At 35.3% G+C, this 21,385-nt stretch overlaps 1 protein-coding gene across 1 annotated transcript in view; it reads right to left on the bottom strand.

Annotated features, from left to right (window-relative positions):
* The window catches only part of LOC148280131 (telomerase-binding protein EST1A-like), a 131,517-nt gene that overhangs the window by 34,017 nt on the left and 76,115 nt on the right, over positions 1 to 21,385 (bottom strand). The window contains exons 5-6 of the mRNA XM_088228879.1: positions 8,601 to 8,872; positions 6,409 to 6,621 (exon numbers count right to left, since the gene is read on the bottom strand). Coding sequence (XP_088085005.1) covers positions 6,409 to 6,621; positions 8,601 to 8,872 — 485 coding nt within the window. The remainder of the gene's footprint in view (positions 1 to 6,408; positions 6,622 to 8,600; positions 8,873 to 21,385) is intronic.

The following is a 21,385-nucleotide window of genomic DNA, read 5'->3' as shown; positions in this document are numbered from 1 at the left end:
CCAGTCGCGGCTTTCCCTAATGTACATAGGGTCAATGACTCCCCAAAATTTGCCACTGATTAAAACAATTCCTAAAATACATCAAAAAGAAAGTATATAATATAATGCATTTAGTGGATCGTGAAGATTTATCTTCATGTTTTTATAAATGTTATCTAGAATACTATTAAGCACGTGCGCCGCCAAATATTCATGTTATGTCGAATGCACGGGTCATTTTTGTAACTGTTCCAAAGCTAATGTCTTATCTCTAGATTTTCTTATGAGAAAGAAAGAGATAAAACGTCCCGTGCGTACATGAACATCATAACATTTCTCCCAAAATCAGTCCGATCGCGGGCATTGTCCCGGGAGATAACAATATAAAACAAGGAAGATAAGAATAAGATTGATAATAATAATATGATATTGGCATTGGTCTAGACTGGAAGAGATACGATGATAAATGAATTACTATATATTTTACATACCTTCGCGTAAATGACGAATTCTTAATGGAAAGGAAAAACGTAAGATTATATTTTCTCGTCCCTTTTTACAAGATTGAAATGAGCTTTGTGAATTAATATTATTATAATATATTGTTTCTTGCACGTGTTCAAGTACCTAGTGCTTGTAAGGGTCCTGTTTCGTATGCACTAAACTCATATTGACTGGTAAAATTTAAATCTTGTATATTTTTTGTAATTTATTTGTGTTTTAAAAGTTAAATGTACTTACTAGTAATTTTTATTTGTGGAATCACGATGACGGCAGTTGAGAGTTGAGGATGTTTTTCGACGCTAAAGCGAATTAAGACCCTTTTAAGAAACTCTCTAAGCCAAGATAAAGTGCACTTGCTATGTTAGGTATTTTGTTAATTTGTGTATCATAGATATATTAATGTATTTTTACAACAAAAAAAAATGTGTGAAATTTGTTGTGAAATACACATGTACCTATTTTGTAAAAGAAATGACCCCCCATTTTAACCCCTTCAGCCCCCACTCTTTCTTACGTCAAAAAAAGATTAAAAGTAAAACAATTGTAGAGATTAAACTACGATAAATAGATTGTATTAGATTTCAACGACCGGAACCCTTAGCTTACACCATCATGACTTCTTTTCGTAAGTTAGTTCGTTCGTATCCCATTCGTCTATCGTGAGATAACGCTATCGAAACCGTATTTCGCTCTTGCGCTAACTACTCAGTAATTCAAAACAGACTTTCAACAAAACATTCCGCTCGTATTAAAATTAGTAAAGTGACATTAACTTTAATTGTGAAAATTAATCATGTACATTTTGTAATGAAAACTTAAAACCGCAATAAACAATAAGAAAGCACCCCTTTGGGTACTTACTAATCGTGTTAGAGAAAGGACATCAACAAGAAAGTAGCGAGTCAAGTCTGGTGACTTTACACGGGGTATTATTAGATGTGAGGCAATAAATAAAGCTTATCGAAACAAGCATATCTTATTATAATAAATTTCATCTAAAGGCGTACTTGGATTATAGAGATTAACACGAGAGCCTCATTGCATGAGCCGGAATATGGTCATGCGCTCGGTACAGTGATGTACCTACAACTTATACGTTTGTTCCAGTTAGGAATAATTAACCAACTACGTACCTTATAAAAATGACTTTTTTGATTCTCTACAATTGAAAATGATACGAACAGAAACAAAAAATAATATAATAGCCTAAAACATAAAAATCTAATTGCACCCGCAGTGAGCTATACGTTAATCGGGTACCTAGTAACCTTACCCGAAAACCGTTTTAACGACCGTGGGTCTTTCTATCGGTTTCGCTCATACTAAAATCAGTGTTTTTTGTCAGTAAACGACTACCTAGTAACCTACATGAGTATGTTTTCTGAACCTAATATTAAAACGCGAGATTCGTGAAAGGAAGAGTTTATGATCTTACATAATACAATACCAAGCCGAGCGTGAATTACATGTGGTCAATACGACAGATATGACAAAATTATCTTGTTCCAGCTCCGTGCACAGCCAAGACCGAGCGGGACAGAACGCTGGGACAATACGAAAATTCGGCCGCAGTTCACACGCGAGCGCTGCGAAAATGAACACACGACGGCGTTTATTACGAGCGAGTTCATTAAAATACTATTTATTTTATACTAAGATGTATTGGAATTTTTAAAGAACGAACTTGATGGTAAAAAGTATTTTTTCTGCCTCCATTTTCCGGAAAAAATATATAATTGCTGTTTACACGTGAACGATGGTAGAGTCCTGGGACAGGACAATACCGTACTGTCCAAGTGTAAACGCCTTTTAAATCTCGAAAAGTAAGCATCGATCTACTTCTAAATTATCTTTGGAGCCCATCATGTAACGGCTAAGATTTATAAACATGCCTATCTCAACAGATTTATTTGTACTTATATTTACAAAGTGAGTGAGACAAAGCATTTATTGACGCTCGTTCGATATTTTACTATCCCATCGATCTTGACCCGATCCTGCATTGTTAGGTGACCCCGTATCGAACCGCTTTGGACCAGCACCGATAGAAGTCCGGGCGTCTATAGCAGCACTTGCTCCGACAGTTTTTTGCAGGTTGTCTATCGCGATCTGGTTGTGAGTGTGAGGGAATAAGGTCAACGGGGCGAGTCGAGAGAAGCTGGCGCCGAGAGAATGACCCACTTCACAATGGAGGGCTAACGAACAACAGCGAAACGAGATAAATAAACGGACACGCGACACGACGGAACATTCGGACTTCGTTTAGAACATGAGCAGAATAAACAGTAATCTGGACAAGAAGGTATTCGGTAAAACGACCGATGAAGAGACAAATTTCGCAGCAATTGAAAAATTGAGTACAAACAGCTAAATTCTTTCAGGCGAGGATTTTATAAAAAGTGACGAAAATTACCGTAACAGTTAACAGCAGCGGTAATAAAACATCGAATAAATATAATAGGTATCATAAAATTTATCAAACATTTACAGTAATAAGGCCTAGCGAAAAAAACGTCTTTAATTGATAAAAATAATAATAAATGCCTTCCACACCGGGTCGCCGTTCTCTATCCAGGAAACAATGGAGTACTCGGAACAGGTTGAGTAGATGAGTAGCTGCCACGGGTGTTAGTGTTTAACATATTATTCTAAACGAATGAGAGATGTTCACGGACATAAACCGACTACGGAGCGCGGTATCGATGACTGTCAATTGGCCAATGAGTAATTTCATTCCCCAGAGAACAGGGTGACTGCAGAGGTTGGCTCTCGGCCGTTAATCTCACATTGTGTGTATTGAGATACCACCTAGCTCGTTAAGTGCGACCATCCATTATGGCGAATGGTTTAAGACCTTATATAGATGCTGCGAAGAATCCAAATGCTTTTGGAAAGCAAAAATAGGATGGAAAAGAATGTATCGAATTAAGCATTATCGAAGTCCGCGGTGAACCCTGTACCCTGCGCCGTGCACCCGGTACTATGACCTAGAAAGGGCTCGGTTGGAGGCCAGTACTATAGCGCGCTCACGATTTGTGTGTTAAGTCCAATTAAATTATGCCATACATCGTTATTTCCGCGTGATCCGCAGACAGAACCCATGGGAGAAGGATGGCCGCTAGGCGTCTGCACCATTGGCGGTCGTTGCTCAAATATGCCTACAGAGAAGGAAGCAAAGCTACCATACCCAGTCCCGACAAATTATAATAGTTACGAAGGCGTTTTCGTACAGCGCAGTGTTCAATTGAAATTCGTATCTACTTTTGGTGCATTTAAATTAGCCATTCTGAGTTGCATGTACCCAAAAGCGTACTTGTTGGGATGCGAAATAACATTCTATACATGATTTAGAAAGACAAACAATAACATTAATCCGAAATAATACAGTGGTGGAATACTGAATTCGAACAATAAAATATTGTTTCGCGTAAAATCAATAAAAACATGTACTGAATAAAGAATATTCATAAGGTACATTATATATATTTTACATTGCAATAGTAACACCATCCAAATCCCGCGGTTAACAAACGATAGCTACAGAATGGGAAAGGTACTCGAAGATGTTCAGAGCTCCTTGGGAGTTACACGAAATAGCTACCGAGAGATAACTGTTGCGGTGGATTATATCCCCCTATAGCTTTTATTATGCAGATATTTATTTATATGTACGCCCAAAGGACATATTTATACATATAAAATTATAATAAAGGAAAGTAGAAAGACACAATGGTATATAGTAGACTTTGTGGGAGTGGAAGCGGAAGAGAGTTGTTTATAATTGAATTTGATTCAGTGATCGTTTGAAAGAAGACAACTTGTTATCAAAAAAATCAAGACTGGTTGTTGGCAGACCTAAGAATTCTGGGCATAGGGGAATGAAAACAATATAAGAGTATATCTAATTCGTATCAATGCGCGTTAAAATAGGAATATATATTTGTATATACCTACGAGTACGCGGAGGTAAGCGAACAAATTTTAATACAATGAGGAAATTCAGTGGTTTTAAAAAAAATATTATTTGTTAGTAGACTATTTAAACTAAGCCTAAAAACTGTTTTTTTTTTATTTTATGAATGGCATTATCAGCGCTATGATTTTTTTTTGGTTTGTATTTCTGAAATTACTCCGCGTGTGACATCTTAAGTTCTCTTCCGCTTCTTCTTGGTCAGTTCTGCCGATTGGTTCGTTTTCTTACCGTAAACCGGAAATCTTTCACAACTCTCTTATCGTTGGTTGATTCATATGAACTAGTGACATCGTTCAAAGTAGTTTGTTTTTATTGAAATGTTTTTTTTTTCATACATTTTCAAGAAAGTTTGCCATACAATTTAATGTTCCGATTTTTATCGCGCGTAAAAAAACATTTTTTGTATCCAATTTCACGTAGGGCTGAAGTTCCTAAATTTATACTTCACTAGACTTGTCAAAAGCTATTTGGAAATGATATTATAGAGCGGAATAATCCTGATGGTAGTAGTTAAGTAGTAATAAAAACTTCGTTTTTACTTTAAACATTTTTTTTTCGTTTTAGAGGAAAGTCATAAAAAATAGGACAACACGCAACGTTGAACTCGTTAGGAAAGATCGCTCGTGATAGTCAAGACGGGGATTTGCGGCTCTAGAAACTTGAGACATTTCTCATACTTTTAATCCAGTCAGGACTTTCTTTCGTCCTCTGGAATCCGTGACTGGCCCTCCTGATGAGACGGGCGACCGGTTTGACTTTGGCAGTGAAAGCGAAATGGGACATGACTCGATGCTCGGTACGTGCTTCCTCGACAATTATTCCAAGGGATGGAAAAAACCACCACATAAGGAGATACGCCGGATATTTTGTCCAAGAAGCAGACAAACAACTGGTAATGAAAGTAAATTATTTATTAATCGAGTTTCGTAATGCCCAAAGAACATTATAAATGATTCATTACTTTCAATTAAATTACTTACGAAATATAAAGGTTTGTTACCATTGCATGGGTATATAGTACAACACCAAAATTCTTGAAAATACAATAATAATAATAATATTTTATGCCAGTGATTTTAACGACGACATATTTAATTTTATTTTTATCAAGACCATATTATTATTTATAATTGAGAAATCATAATTTGCAAGGTAGAAACATCAGCATGATCTATGAGATTCATACGGCGAGCCTAACATGGAAAGGAATTCCCATAAGATTGACGTTTTCTGGATAAAATTAGAAGAATTTCCAGAGCCGGCAAGGGATGTTTTGGAATTATAAGCGTCATTCGCCACATCCTACCTTGTGAACTAACGTTCTCTTCAAGGATGGACATAAAAACTTAAAAGAGAAATACGCTTAAATTAGTTTTTTTTTTGTTATTTGCGTCTCGAAAATAGATCCATGATTCGAAAAATCATTAAAAGATGAACAGGCACAGCCTTCTCACGGAATGATTGCATTATTGTTGTAGTGTAGGACATAAAACCCGCGACCCACGGGTTGAAGACAACTGCTCTAGACTATGAAATATTGCGATGAAAAACCGCGAATTGAATAAATATTCCTCGTCTGCCGTACCGGAAATCAAACAAATCAAAGAAAAACAAATTGGTACCACTCATAGTATTCGGACGACATGAGCATATTCTCCTCTTGGGAATAAATTTCAGTTAATAACACAGGTTTCAGTACACAGGTACAACTTATGCTTCATTGTGTTGTATATTGTATAAGAAATGTTAAAAAATATATACATTTAAAAAATATTAAAAAATGCGATTTTATCTATTTTGTGTAATTCTATAATAATTGAAGATTAATATGCATGTGAAATTTTATGGACGAATACCTTCAAATTGTATGTTTTCTAGCATGTATCTTTGTTGAATTACCTTATAAAATTAAATTTAAAAAAATTTAAAGCATGTAACAAGTGGTTCCTTACCTGCATCTTCTGCCTTCTCTTCTCCAGGTCCCTGCGCCTAGTCTCCAGCTCGCCCCTGCGCTCCAGAAGCCGCCTCGTGGCCTCGTCCTCCCCCGCCGCCCCCGCCGCCGCCTCCACGCACGCCGCCCAGTCCACTACGGCGGGGGGCGCCTCCTCCCCCGAGCCCTCCTCTTCGCTTAGGCTGGCTTCCATCACGTCCGACTCTCCGCTTGACTGGATGACAAACTTTATTTTAGAATACTATCTACAAGTATTTTCATTACACATTTTGACAGAGATAAAAAAATATAAATATACATACGCAGACTTTTACAATTAACATTATAATACATGTTTACATAATTCTTTCAAGTTGATGAGTCGCTTGCCAAACACAAAAGCCTAACTCTTTTATTGCAAGTTGTTTTGTGGTTTTTGTTAAATAAAGGTTTTTAATAGAGAATATTATTTTAAAACTTAAATAAATTTAGATTTATAACCGAAGGTTGAGTCAAAAAATTATAACTAAGCAAATAATTTTATAAAATAATGGATATAAAAAACAATAAATAGATTTCTAAATAATAATTTATTACAATTTAACAATATAATTTAGTTTTGAAAGGTATACTGTGGCGGGCAAACACCAACAGCCGTGAAGTTGGCAGGTCCGAACTCTACTTTGGCCCGCAACGCGTAGTCCGCTGCAACGTCAGCCTGGATGAGGCTACTAAACACCGGTCATCAAAAGTACTCGACACATTTCATCTTGACAGTTCGTGTTGTCTGGCCACAAGCTCTCCGCCAGTGCTCGCTATTGTAAATTCCTTGTGTACAAAATAATAGGATGTAACCCGTGTGTAACTACGTGATAAATAACTTAAATTGTAATCCATCTCTCTCATTTAACCTCAAATCAACTCACGCGCACCCATCCTATTGTACTATTATTTGCAGCGAATTTCAACATAATGATTGTTTAACTAACTAATAAAAGAGTAGGTACAAGCCCTGTCAATGCATAATATTCCCTTCTAAAAACTATCTTATCATTCCCTTACTGCACTTTGTGGTGCATAGGACACTGCACTGATACATCAACTGCAGCGTATATATATATATTTATTTTACTTGAAGGTAAGATGATCAGTGTTACGCTCAAGGGGCCAGTCCAGGGACTATGAAAATATTCCAATGGAGAAACAACTTTTTAAATAAATATTTCATGTTGACGATGTCGGGAATCCATTCCGAGTTCTCTTGCATGGTGGGCAAACGTGCTGACCATTAACCACGAGGCGGACATACATCTATCAAGAAATTTCATTGTTTCATTGTGTCGGTGAGGTTGAAGTTCAACAGAAATAAAATTAGTATGATTAGAATTTATCGAAGAAATTTTTTTTGAATTAATTGAAAAGTTTTGGATTATCTGCAAATGTTTAAGAGCGCCTGAGCGGAGTCCTCGGAATGGCCGACAACAATTTGCCTCCAGACCAGAAACCATGACAGAATTGCGAAGTCGTAAACATGAGCAGTTTTGTGGGATCGCTCAGCCGACCGCAATAGGTTTTTAAAAGACATAACCCGGCCGTGTGGCGGTACCATCAATGCTCACGCAATGCTTTATTGGTTTACCACTGCGGACCGAAGGTCAGCAGTGAGCCCGCTGGAGCAGCGGGAAAAAATCGAGATAAATTATCGTCAAACGTCCGGATTGTACTAGCAAATGTTGGAGAAGACGATGTTTGTCAAAAATTGAGATACACAAGGTGAAGATCCGCACTGATAAACACAACTTTATTATCTCAAAATGTCTAGTCTGTAGAGTAAAAATACTATGATTGTTACTAACCCAGAAAAACTTATTGTGCGATATGACTTCTAATCAACAAAAAAAAACACTGAATACAACTGGTTATTTATCGTTCTGTTTGTAGAGATAAACATAAAATCAGTAATACCACCTTTTACAAGATACACATTCTGACATCTTTTACATCACCTTAGCTGAAGTGAAAGCTTAAAAAAGAAGTATTTTTAAATAAATTGAATTACATTCATTCGCATTCTTCTGCGTTTGAAGCAATGTTCCACTGCTATTAAACTCGGGACTTCTTTCTTTCTTTTTTCATCCCTGCCCTAGGTACATTCCACACAAATCGTTCAAATCTGCTTATTACGGATTCTAAAATAAAAACTCTGCCACTCACGTTTGTCCTTTCCCTGACGCCTCCGGGTTGCGCCTGCACGACGCTAACGTACTCGGGCACGCCGCCAGCGGAGAGCCGGCTCTCCAGCGCGGGCGGGTCCGTGCCGCACAGGAACTGCGTGCCCAGGAACAGCAGCGCGCGCGCCCGCACGGCCAGCTGCGCGGCCTCGGGTTCCAGTGAGCGCGGCGCGTACCAGCACACGGGCGCGCCGTACATCAGGGGAGTGAAGCCGGACAGTTGGGTGTCTTCCGGCAAGCGAACTAGTTCGTGATCTAGAAAAAAAATAAACATTAATAAAAGGCTTTTGATAAACATCAGTGGTGGCGAGGAAATAAATACCTTATTCAAATGAATTATTATTAAATGGTTTATAAAGTGCACAACGAAGTTTTAGTCCTAACACTTGTATTTGGAAGTGAAACATGAAACTGGCGGAGTAAGGATGAAAGCAGAGTGAACGCGGTCGAAATGCGATCTCTTAGACGAATGTGTGGAAAATCAATGTGTGACAGAGTTATGAATGATGAAATCAGGCGAAAGTGCAAATCTGAAACAGGTATAATTGTTGTTCGTATTAATAATTATTTTTAAGTATTCTTCATATTTTCTTTCCCTCGGTACACGTATTGATAAATTATATACTTCAACAATATTTTGAGTTTCTCCAAATTTTGTAGACAAGGACTGGATTGAACAACTCCCTAGGAAGCTGTTAACATTAACATATTACAACGGAGGCAGAATGGTGAATGTTAGACAGTGTGTAAAGTGGCCACTTAAACTAGCCAATGATAGGTCGTAAGCCCTGAAGATGCCTAGACTTCTTTATTTACTTCTCTTAAATGTACTTCATCTCTGCTGTAATATTATAATATTAACAGCTCCCTGTGGAGTTAAATCCAGTCCTCGTATACAAAAATTTGGACAAACTCAAAATATTGTTGATTAATCCACCTAGTCCGTATAGAAATTGAAAAGATTTTCGGGCGTTGCCTAGTATGTAGGCGAAATAATTCAATCTCACCCGCACAAAAAAAGGTTTCAGCCTTTTAGCTTTACAATCATCAACATTGAAAGCATCCACCACATACCCGAATCCGTTTTAAATACTAAATGTCTTTCTTCGGATTCACTCATACAATTGATTATATTTCATCCTTTACTAACCAAATTCAGTGAGGCAAAGCGCGAACAAATATTTACATTTACAACTTTCAATGCCCCTTTCACTGTCGCTATAAAACCTCCCCTTATCGTCTACAAGGGAGAGACAAACAATCATCAACAGACAAAAGAACTGATGGAATATAGATGTCAAAATATGGGCAGAGTGGTGAATGTTAGACAGTGTGTAAAGTAGCCACATAAACCAGCCAATGGCAGGTCATAAGCCCTGTAGATGCCTAGACTTCTATATTCCCTTCTCTGAAATATTATTTTTCTGTTATAATATGTTAAATAAATAGACACTTATTTATTTATAATAATTGTTACTGATGTATATATTATTAATGTTTAAGCGATATTATGTATTTTTAGTATTAATTTATGATTATCAATACTTTATATTTATCTAATAATTATTATTTTATTCTTATATTGTTTACCAAAATATTTACGTCTTAAAAATAAAGTCCCGCTGAATTGTAAGCATACAATTCGTCAGCCGGTTTTAATTTGTTTCAATGTTTATTCTTAACCTACATTAATAATAATCATATTTAAAAATCATTACTTATTTTACCATATTTTGTCAAAAATTTAAACTATTATTAATATACAATTTTAAAAATCCATTAGCCATAATTTAAGCAAACGTCTTACTCCTCTGTGTTTAACTCACTATTCTTAATATTGTTAGGAAGTTAAGTCGTTTTATTTTTCTTAATAACTGTCTATCAATATTGGTAGAACTATGTACTTATGTATGTAATTTCCAACACAACAAAAATCCATCTTAAAGGCTGAGCCATGCTAAAGCCAGAGGACACTCCATATTTATGTTAAAACGCTCTATATTGTATTCCCATCGTATATTTTTTTATTGCATTAACGGCAAAATGTTTGTACGAGGTTTTCCCAGGGCACGAATTATGTTATACCCAAAACTCGTACGACTTTTAAACAGAGGCACCTCTGCTCTATCGCACCGAGTGTTCAATATTTTGGAAGAGCATATTAAGCTCTTAAAGACTAAAACTATTTTCAAGAGAGGAGTTAGAGACTGGATTTTCTTTAGCGGGGGAATTCGAGAGGAAAACTCCGTGACGAATTTTTTAATACATGACCTCCTGTCTTTTTTAAAAAAAAAAGAATAATTTAAAAAATACAAATGGCAATCATGAAGTTTCGCATATATTAAATAAATTGTCTATCTTTTACGTATGTATGTGTATGTATGCGCATGGGTATAAGTATGTTTGTATGTTTGTTTACATATATATATATATATATGTGTATGTATATACAGGGTGTTCTTTAAACCCTGTCACATCCGAAACCACAATGATCAGTATAGGCAAGAAGACATATTAGCATATTTGAAAAAAAAATAGAATGAAGAAAATTAAAAAAAAATATATTGAAAAAAAACAAATGGTTGCTGACTTCTGCAGGGGAGAAGCGAAGGAGGCGTGACCGCGCGGTTGACAGTGTATCCAGACTCCCCCCCTTCCCCTTCCTCATTTTTCCCCTGCAGAAGTAAGAAACCAGTTGTTTTATTTGATATTTTATTTTTGTATTTTTTATTTGTTCTAAAAAAAAATTTTAATGTGCCAATATGTATTCTTGCTCATACTGATCATCGTGGTTTCGGATGTAACAGGGTTCAAAGAACACCTGTATATATGTGTATGTATATATGTATATGCGTATATATATGTATCAATATGTGTAGACGAGTAAGTTTATATTTTGTTTGATTATTTTCTGTTCTTTCTATTAACTTGTAAATTATTATAATGTATTAAAATGAAATTTCCTAGCTTGGAACGGGGTATGTTAGCTGGGCAAAGTGAACAAAAATTGTATGTATGATAAAATATATAAATAAATAAATAAACTCGTGCTGGAAAATGGGATAGTTGTTATGGAGTGCGATTTGAACCTCGGAACTTTGATCCGTAAATACACAACACTATCACGGGACCACTATCAGGTTCGCTTGCAATTTTTCCGTTCCAAGATTTCAAATTTCGGGCGACTATAAAATCGAGGCTTTACTGACAGAATGCATTAAGTCATTAAAACAAGGTCTGAGATAATTGGATTAAAAGCTTTTTTATTATTTCAAAGTATTATTTCTCCCCCATTTTTTTAAAGCTTTGAAACAGTAATCTTTATTCTAGGCATAGCATGAAATTTGAAAACAACATCTTGCACCTGTATTAAAAAATATTTGAAATATATAAAGACTGTTGACGTAATGCATTCTGTCAGTATAGCCTCGATATGTAAAACAATACAAAAATAAATAAAGAGAATGTGGATGAACGATTGATATCATATTATTAAAAAATAATTGAAAAATAAATAGAAAATAAATTCCATTGTTTTGTTCGGTTTAAACCGCAAAAACACATAAAGTTTATGCACTTCTATACAGACGGGGCTGGACGGGACGCCTTGTCTCTTTATAATTCGTATATACGTAAAGACAGCATCCATTACAATGTACAGTCGAGTAGATTTGTTGTATTTTAAGCTAGCAACGCGCATTTGACTAGAATGCGTTAATGAAAGTACCCACATAACGGTAGAGTTATTATTTTTGATAAAAAATACGGGTATTGTTAAATAATTCGAAGCCAATGTCCATAAAACATAGACAATAATTACACGCACATTCCTCAAGAGTCAAGTTTAACGCCGAAGATATTTCACAACGAAGTGTAATTTGTTAGACGGAGGAGGGCCGACACCTCCACTGGCGCTGGGCGCTGGGCGCAGCGAGGTTCTCCCGTCTCTCGTCTCGCGACGCGGTAATGTGACGAATGGAATGCCCGAAATGTAACGGCCGCGGCCGTATCGCGGACACCTCGTGCCCTAGGGCGCAATTTTTTATGCAACATTAAATGGCTCTGCGTACATTGGATTGTTTATGGGCGACTGGCCGGCCCGTGTTATGACATACAAACCGCGAGAGTATATCATGCGCAGACACGCATCCGACGTGAGCCGAGCGCTGGATGGGCAAACAAAACGTCACCCTGCCGCGCCGCGTGGGAGCGAATGGCCCTTCTATCCGTCCAACCACACATTATCGTTAAAGGCGTTGTAAATTTTCAAATTGCTCACGTGCGTGAGCTTTACCCCACTGCGAAGTTTCAGAACAGAACAGAACTTCTAATATCAGTTCATTTTAAAGTCAAATATCTATACCGCAATATGTTTTAAGTTTAATTGTCTCGATAAAAATGGTTAGTTCGTACTTCTCGGTCTGGTTATAGAAACGAAAAAACAACGCAAGAACAATGAATGCTAATTTCTTTCTCAATAAAACTTAATATTATTTGTGCTAGCGAAGCACGTAATTTTTAAAAACTTTAGATACTGTATTAAGAAGTTAATAGCACCGAAAATAAACACCGAGTATCTGAGAAAATGATATAATGTCATGAGTCACATCTGTTAAAAGAAATTATGGACAAAAGCATCTTGCGCAGTCGTGTTACATCAATTTATAATTTGCATTTCGTGCACCAAAACAAATATGGCCGAGACCTTGGGTCGGTATAGTGAGTTTTCAATCCGTTATTTGAACATGCAAAATCGATAAAGTAAAACATAAACAATTATTATTACTACCGCGAACTAGTGATCGCAAGAGCACTTTAATGGTTCCGCAGAAAACTTACTGCCAGGAAATGCAAATAGGTAATGTGAGCGATGCATCATATAATCATCAAGTGGCTCCGCGAAAACGGGGAATCGAAACTCTATTTCTAACTGGATACATTTCCAAAAGGTCCATGCTCCATGGTTCAATAGAAGAACGGATGCTCGCTTGTGTTAGCTAAAACAATACATCGTAAGAACCGCTGCCGTCCATAAATTACTTTGCGAAAGATCGAAAATAATTGATCAGCAGTCGCGGTCAGCAACCACCTGATAGTAACGATTCAATACATGAAAGGTTTAGATTCGCATAATAATTAATTTTAGAAAAGGTTTACGAGATCCTGCCATAAATAACGTTCCAACACAATTCTTGTCCCTAAACATAAAACGAAGTTCGAATGCGGATCGGTAAGAGCTTTTTGACGACGAAATAACTCATATTTATGTGTGGCCCTCCAGGCTCGACGCAATAAAGATGGGATTTGTGAATTACCTTTTAAGATTTATCAATCACAAGTTCGCCAGACTTCGAACGAGCCAACTTGGAAAAATAAACTGTCTCGAATCGAATTGATAAATAAAACAATTTATAAATTTTATTAAAATCAAAATAAAACCCAGAGACAGTTTATCGAGCTCAAGAGGCAGTGGTACAACAAGGCCTGAAGAGAATACGCGAGGGTTAGGTACAGTAACAAAGGAGGCTGTTCTCAGCTCGTGATGGGACTCACCTTTGCAGGGGTCACTGGGTGCGCAATAACTATATGCAAGAATAATAGATAGTCATATTAACTGACGGGTATGGCAAACCAACGTTCAATATTTTTACCGAGCGAATACTTGACACGAATATTCTTACTACGGATCGCAAACAATCATTCGGTATTACAATATAAACGTTTAAAGCAAATTAGTTACGAAAATAAAATTAATTTAACGTTTAAAAAAAAACGTTCAGAGATCAAAGGATGATTTATTGGGGTTCAGTCTTCAGTCGAGTTAATTTACATCGCCCACAGTTTAAGGTGCCGAAACGCTTTAAGTATTTATATTACACGGTGCAGTAGAATCTCTGTCTCAAATTTACTCGTGAATATAATAATTTTACTGGACGGCTAATTTTAGAATTTTCCGCCAATATCGTCGAATTTTGACAAAGCTTTTTTTAATATTTAGATTAACAAAGCCAATAATAATCGTAGCAATACAAATCATTATACGTATGTGTGAAACGAAACAATAAAAACAGTGTATAGTAAAACATAGATTGCCATTATTTACCTACCCAAATATGTCAAATTGCTTTTAAAAAGAACTCTGGAAACAAATTAGAAAATTCGGATTGTGGTCCCGTGCCTAGTGCTGATGACGCACGGATCAGAGGTCCGAGGTTGAACCCCACTCTACTCCAGCTTAATTCCTATTTTATATTAGTGAAATATTTACAACTCGAAGAAATTGGCCACAAATATTAAATATATGGGTAAATCATGAGAACGCAAAAAATATTTTTTTTACATTAAAAAAAGAAAAATAATGGTGACAAAAGAGATATAATATTTATGTAGAGTAAAATGTTTACAGCGACTTCCTAACATTAGCATTGTAGGAACGAGTATACACATTATAGGTGATTGGCTAGGCATGGTCCGAACAGTCTGCAGTCTGCAGAGGTAGCTTCAGCCCATATCCGCTGATAGTTTCGGCCTACTTCTGGTACCAGCACACGCCAATCAACACATTCCAGAGTTCAGAGTGTCTGAGTGGATGGAACACACAACTAGGACTCTCCCACGCGAACAGACTGTGACCGATGATGGCCAAACGTTCTATGAACACAACACTCATTATGACAAAAAATATTACAAACCAGCTTGAATAATATAACTGTAAGCTCTAAACTTGACATGTCCAAATCTACATCACGAAATTTAGGACGTTTAATGGGACTCTTACAAAATTCAATCAATTGCGTTAGGCTACGGTAAGAAAACAAAAAAATATTTACACACCTGTTTACTCGAAATTAAATCATCTAGCCTGAGGAAATAATACTGATAAAAAAATATGTTTTGAGCAATTAAAGTATCTACGCATTTGTGTTGCTACGGGTACTTAATTTATTTTCTATAATTTGATATCCCTAACTAAACTTCGGTACTACTTACCTTTATCTAGTATTTATTTATTATTTTTAAAAAAACACAATATTTACATATTAGTAAAAATATATATAGGAATACATAGAATACATACACCCATAGACAAAAAAAGTTCGCACTTGTAATAAAATTCTTAATTTAAAATAATAAATATTCTCAATTGCTTGGATTTTCTTAAATATATATTTTTGTAGATTTGATGACTAAGTAATGTTTTCAAGTAAAATATAAAAATAAAAGCTTAATATATATTTATAAATAGGGTTTTTTCCAGGTAGCAGCTCCGTTACCATTGTTCTTGTACCCGACATAATTGATTTATGGCACTGTGTCTTTATTGGCAATCGCAAATAATTACATTTGGTTAATAGATTTGTGTGAAGGGTAAACAGACCGATATTTTAAACAAAAGAATATAAAAATAAAAGTAATTTTTCGGGTTCGATAGTGTTTTGATATTTTGTAATATCGCCTTTGCTCTTAATCACTAAAGAAATTCTGTTTGACATCGACAAATATAAATTATTTATAATATCTAAAGATATTTCATGTTCCCAAACATGGTTAATGATTTTAATCAATTTCTGGGTATTTTTGGCCCGTTTCTTCGCAATTTTTTGTTTCATTATTGCCCATAAATTTTCTATCGGGTTAAGGTCCGGACTGTTTCCAGGCCAACTCAGTGATGTAACTCCAAAAGACTCTTTGAATTCAGTTACCTGTAAGAAAGATATGATATAACAAACCAAGTTACAACAATTTAAATTTATAAAATAAAGTTATATACTCACAGATCGAGCTCGATGGCAAGGCGCAGAATCATCTTGGAATATAGGATTTGAACTAAATTGTGTAATGTCTTTAACTGTAGGAAACAAATGATTTTCCAAAATAGATTTGTATTGTATGGCATTCATAGTGCCTTGGACTATCTGTAGTGGACCCAAACCATGAGCTGTCATGCACCCCCATATCATGACATAGGGTGAATGCTTTACTGTTCGGGTAATACATTTAGGGTGAAATCTTTCGCCAGGTTTTCGCCGGACTATCGTCTTGCCATCTGGACCAAACACATTAAATTTAGATTCATCGGAAAAAATGACTTGTTGCCAATCGTCTATTGTCCAATTTTGGTGCATTTTGGCCCAATCTAGACGAGCCTTCTTCATTTTCTCCGTTAAAAAGGGTTTTTTGCGGGACTTTTTGCTTGGAATCCCTGCTCCAATAATCTCCTGGAAACCGTCCTTACCGAGAACGTGGTTTGGCACGTAGACTGGATCTCTCCGTGTATTTCTGCAGCAGTTAGAAAACGATTTTGGTTGATAAGCTTGGCAACCAGCCGATCTTCTCTAGGAGTTGTCTTGCGCTGCCGACCACTTCCCTTTTTTCGCTCCAGAGAGCCGGTTTCAAAACTGTTTTTAAAAAAACTTTCTCACAGAAAACTCCGAGAAACCGATTCTACGAGAAATTTCACGATTCGACATATTTTCCTGCGAGAGAGTAATAATTTTCGATTTTACCGCGATAGACATTTGACCCGAACTCTCCATATTTTCGTAGCGATGTTTCTTCAGACGTAGTTTTTAAAAGACTGATAAAGCTTTTAAAAATGTAATTACTTTAAATGTGTAGTTAATATATTCCTTAACAATAAACAAAAGCAATTATTAAATAATAAAATCGTTTCTAAGAAATAGAGTCAGGTAAACTGGGAATTACGGATAGCGGGGTAAGTGCGAACTTTTTTTTGTCCATAGGTGTACATATATTGCAGTGGAGGGAACAACATTGCAGTTTTTCCCATCAATTATATTAAAAGAATCTTAAAATTGGAAGTTATAATCAAAAAGAAAAAATAATAATGAAGAATCATCTGTATTCTTTAGTTAATAAAAGGTATCACCGTAGTAGTATTTGGGTGTTTTTTGATAATGAATTGATACACTTCTGCCTTTTAAAATTCAAAAGTGTTATATAAAATATATCTTTATCTAAAGTTTATATTTGAAGCACTAACTTTGTGGTTATTCATTATAATAAAATAAATAAAACAACTTTGTTTTTAATCACTAATTTTTATTTTCCACCGACCGGTTTCAAAGCAAACAAGCTTCTTTGTCAAGGTTTACGTTTCTAATGAATTGATTCCTTAATCTTTATCATTTGCGTATTCATTTTCAAACGCATGAATTCCCCTTATTGGCGAGTGTGCACTGTAGTTTGTTGTAGATATATTTACGTAGAAGAGTTTATTAAATCGGGTAACCCGACTAGGCACTCGCGAGTTAATTAGTTGTAATAGTTGGGAACAATCAAATATGAAATGTAATATTTTCAATAAAAATAACAAATCATTTAGTTTTGTTATATTTTCCGATATTTGTACATTTAACTATTTATTTAAGTGAGTTTTTAATTGTAATACCTAATTTAAAATTAATGAAACGTAAATATTTATGTTGAACTCATTCGATATTATTTATATGCACTTCATAATTTGGTGACCATATAACCGAGTTGTATTCGAGTTGGCCAAGCATTAGAGCGACATATAAAATTTTCATTTCATAGACTGAGTCAAAATCTCTGAACGTTCGCAACAGAAATTCCAGAGTTTTTATGCTCTGTATATGCTTATAATTTAATTTAATATTTCATCAAACATAATATTAAGGTAGGTCATTTCGAACATTGATCAAAGTATACTAATTGTTGTATTTGAAGCAGGAATCAATGTGGTACATAATAGAGAAATATCACATACTACGAATACTGATAAAAGTATATGAAATGAATTTAGAATAATTAATTGTATTTTCAAAATCAATATGGATATTGTGGAGAAATGTTTTCATATTAAACTTTAAAAAATAAATTGTTTTAAAAATATGTGACTAGAAAAACGCGATATGTTTGGCATTGACAATTGTGACGACAAGATTCGTGACGATGTTCTATAAAAATTTAAACGGTTAGGAACCAAATTGAAAAATCTAACATGAATCGTGACGTATTAGGGGCGCGGGCGTGGCAAATGCAATGACCGTTTTTGCGGGAATACAAAATTTTAATTTAAAAAAATAAATTATGTTACTAATAAAAGTCGGAATTTTTTTTTCCGACAGTATTTATAGATTCTTTATACTTTAAAATGTAAAAAAGGTGATATTTGCCTACTTGGATATCATAATTTTAAAATATATTTTTAAAAAACACCTTTATCTAACTAGTGTAGACAACGTTTTCTGCTTCATTTATCCGAGCATCTATGTTTAAATAAAGAGTGAAAATATTTTTAAAGACTGGTTAGATAATATATATATATATCACCGCAAGAAGGTGGGGGGATACGGGTAGTATGATGTTATGCGAGCAAGTAGTTGTGGAGAATCGCTAACGGTCCCGCCCTCGCCTACTTCCCAAGAGGGCCGCAGCCGCCTTCAATAGGGCCGCGCGTGACAACTGCCATCCCGGCTGATGTTCCGACACTTGGAATGGCCCGATCGCGTAAGATCATGCAGATAGCCTTTATTATACATATTAGACATGCCGATAATGCGATGTTTCACGAATTGCTAGTTTCCCGTACATCTAAATCATTATACAAATCTTTTCATCCACGCTATACCCGAGTACCTCGGGACCAAACTTTTTTTGAAAATCATGAAGAATGGATGTAAATTAATCTAATACTATTTTTATAATGATTAACATTTATTTTTAAATCTGTTTTAAAAAAAAAATCATGTGATCAATAACATTACTGTTAAACAGTGGCGTGAGTTACATATAGGCACATAAGCAGTGCCGACAATACTAGAATTTCATAAAAACAATAACAAACAATTATATAAAATATGCGAGCAACTATTTGTAAAATTTAAAAAATGCACCATATAAAATTCAGTTAAGTATTTAATATACGTTAAGTGTATATATTAAAGTTATTCTGTGTCGTACCGACCAAATCGGCTAAGGCGCAATCTACAAATGCTTATTTTATTCGTAATGCAGCTGCTGTTTCCATGAACAAAACGTGTGTGTGGGTTTGTTTTCAGTTGTAATTACGCGTGTTTGGGTAACTTTTTAATTTTTTTTTATATGGGAGTTGCTTATTTTTTGCCTCGCTTATTATGTACAAGCCTTAGATTAACTGCAAAAGGTATGTTCTTTCTAATTACTCTGACAATAGTGGAAGGATCCGGTGGGATAATCGGCTGTGGCCTTGTTAAGGAACTTCTCCGCATTTGCTTTTAGAAGAGGAAACCACAGAAAACTCATTCATGAGAAGCCGGACTATTGACAGACATCAACAGACCTTCCGTTCCACTTTGAGAGCGTTTATTTATTTATTTATTTGACACTTTATATACATATACATATAAGGGCGGGCATATTGCCTTAAGGCAATTTCTTCCTACCTACCCAAACCGCTCAGTTTGAGAAAATTATAAATACATGGACATATTGAATCTTACAATTTTATACAAAAATTAAAAGCAAAGATTAACAAAAATAAATATACATATTTAAAAAAATAACACTATACTATGAAGAGAAGAGAGGGGATGGGAAGGAAAGAAGAAGGATAAAGGAACAATTTAAATATTTAGATAGTGACATTTCAATCTTGACTTAAATGTAAATAAAGAAGGGGCGTCTCTAAAATTAGTGGGTAGATTATTCCACAATCGAGCGGCTATTACTGTGAAAGAGGAGGCAAAAAAATTAGAGCGATGACAGGGTATTAAAAGGGTTCTCTCGTTACTAGAACGAAGAGATAGTCCGTGTTGTGAAAGAGGTCGGATGAGCTCTCTCAGATAAACAGGCAAAGTAGGATTATTTAAAATATTGTGAAGAAGCGTTCGGCATTTTGTGTCCTATTTTCATATATTTCAACAATTACCTTTACTATTTTTACCATGTATGATATTACCTCATGCGATAAGTCCTTATGACTTATTACTGTAACGATATCTCTTTGGGTAACTTTGAAGGCAGTGCTTTTCATGAACAAACGTATATGTTAATGACATCTAGCGTTTTTATTATTGTTATTATTTTATAAAAGACGGTCAAAGATCAAATGTCAAATACATAACCCCAAACGCCTCAAATCAATTACTCGCGTATAATCGAGAATATGGTCCACGTTTATTTTGGCAATAAAACAATTAAATGGAGTTCTGTGAAACTTGTGATGGTAACGGAAATATGTGTTTAACCGTTTTAAGAAACAACGCGTTTTCTCGGTTATCATTTATAAACAAAAAACTAATGTGACGAGTAAAGAAAACTATTCGGTAAGATTTATTACTTATATTATGTAAAACGTACTTTTTTTTCTACTACGTCCCCTAGTTAAAAACTCTGTGCACGCGACTGCTGTTAAGGAAATAAAGATATTAAATTATTAATGCAAGGGTAACCCCAGTGAGGTCACATTATTTTTATTATTTATTGCTTATGTGAAAAAAAAAATATCGAGGAAAATATTGGGAGAACTGATAAACCGGTCAAAACGTTAATCTCTTTTTAAATTATGCACAGAGTAAGATAATGTAATTATATTCGAAGTGTACGGCATTCAATACACACGTCAGAATAACTGCTAGGTAGTCACTCGTGACAAATTAGTTTGTAATGGTGATTGTGGCAATAAAAATAGGTTTAATATGTAGTATTTTGTCGGAGTACAAAATCAAATTAATCTAGTTAATAAAATCTACAGCTACGCGACCGTTACTACAAGATAACATAAAAATGACTTCATATAGATAA

Source organism: Micrasema longulum, unplaced genomic scaffold (genome assembly GCF_059751315.1).
Source record: "Micrasema longulum isolate JH-2025_06_02 unplaced genomic scaffold, ASM5975131v1 h1tg000612l, whole genome shotgun sequence".
Taxonomy (NCBI): Eukaryota; Metazoa; Arthropoda; class Insecta; order Trichoptera; family Brachycentridae; genus Micrasema; species Micrasema longulum.
This window is presented reverse-complemented; position numbering and strand designations above follow the sequence as displayed.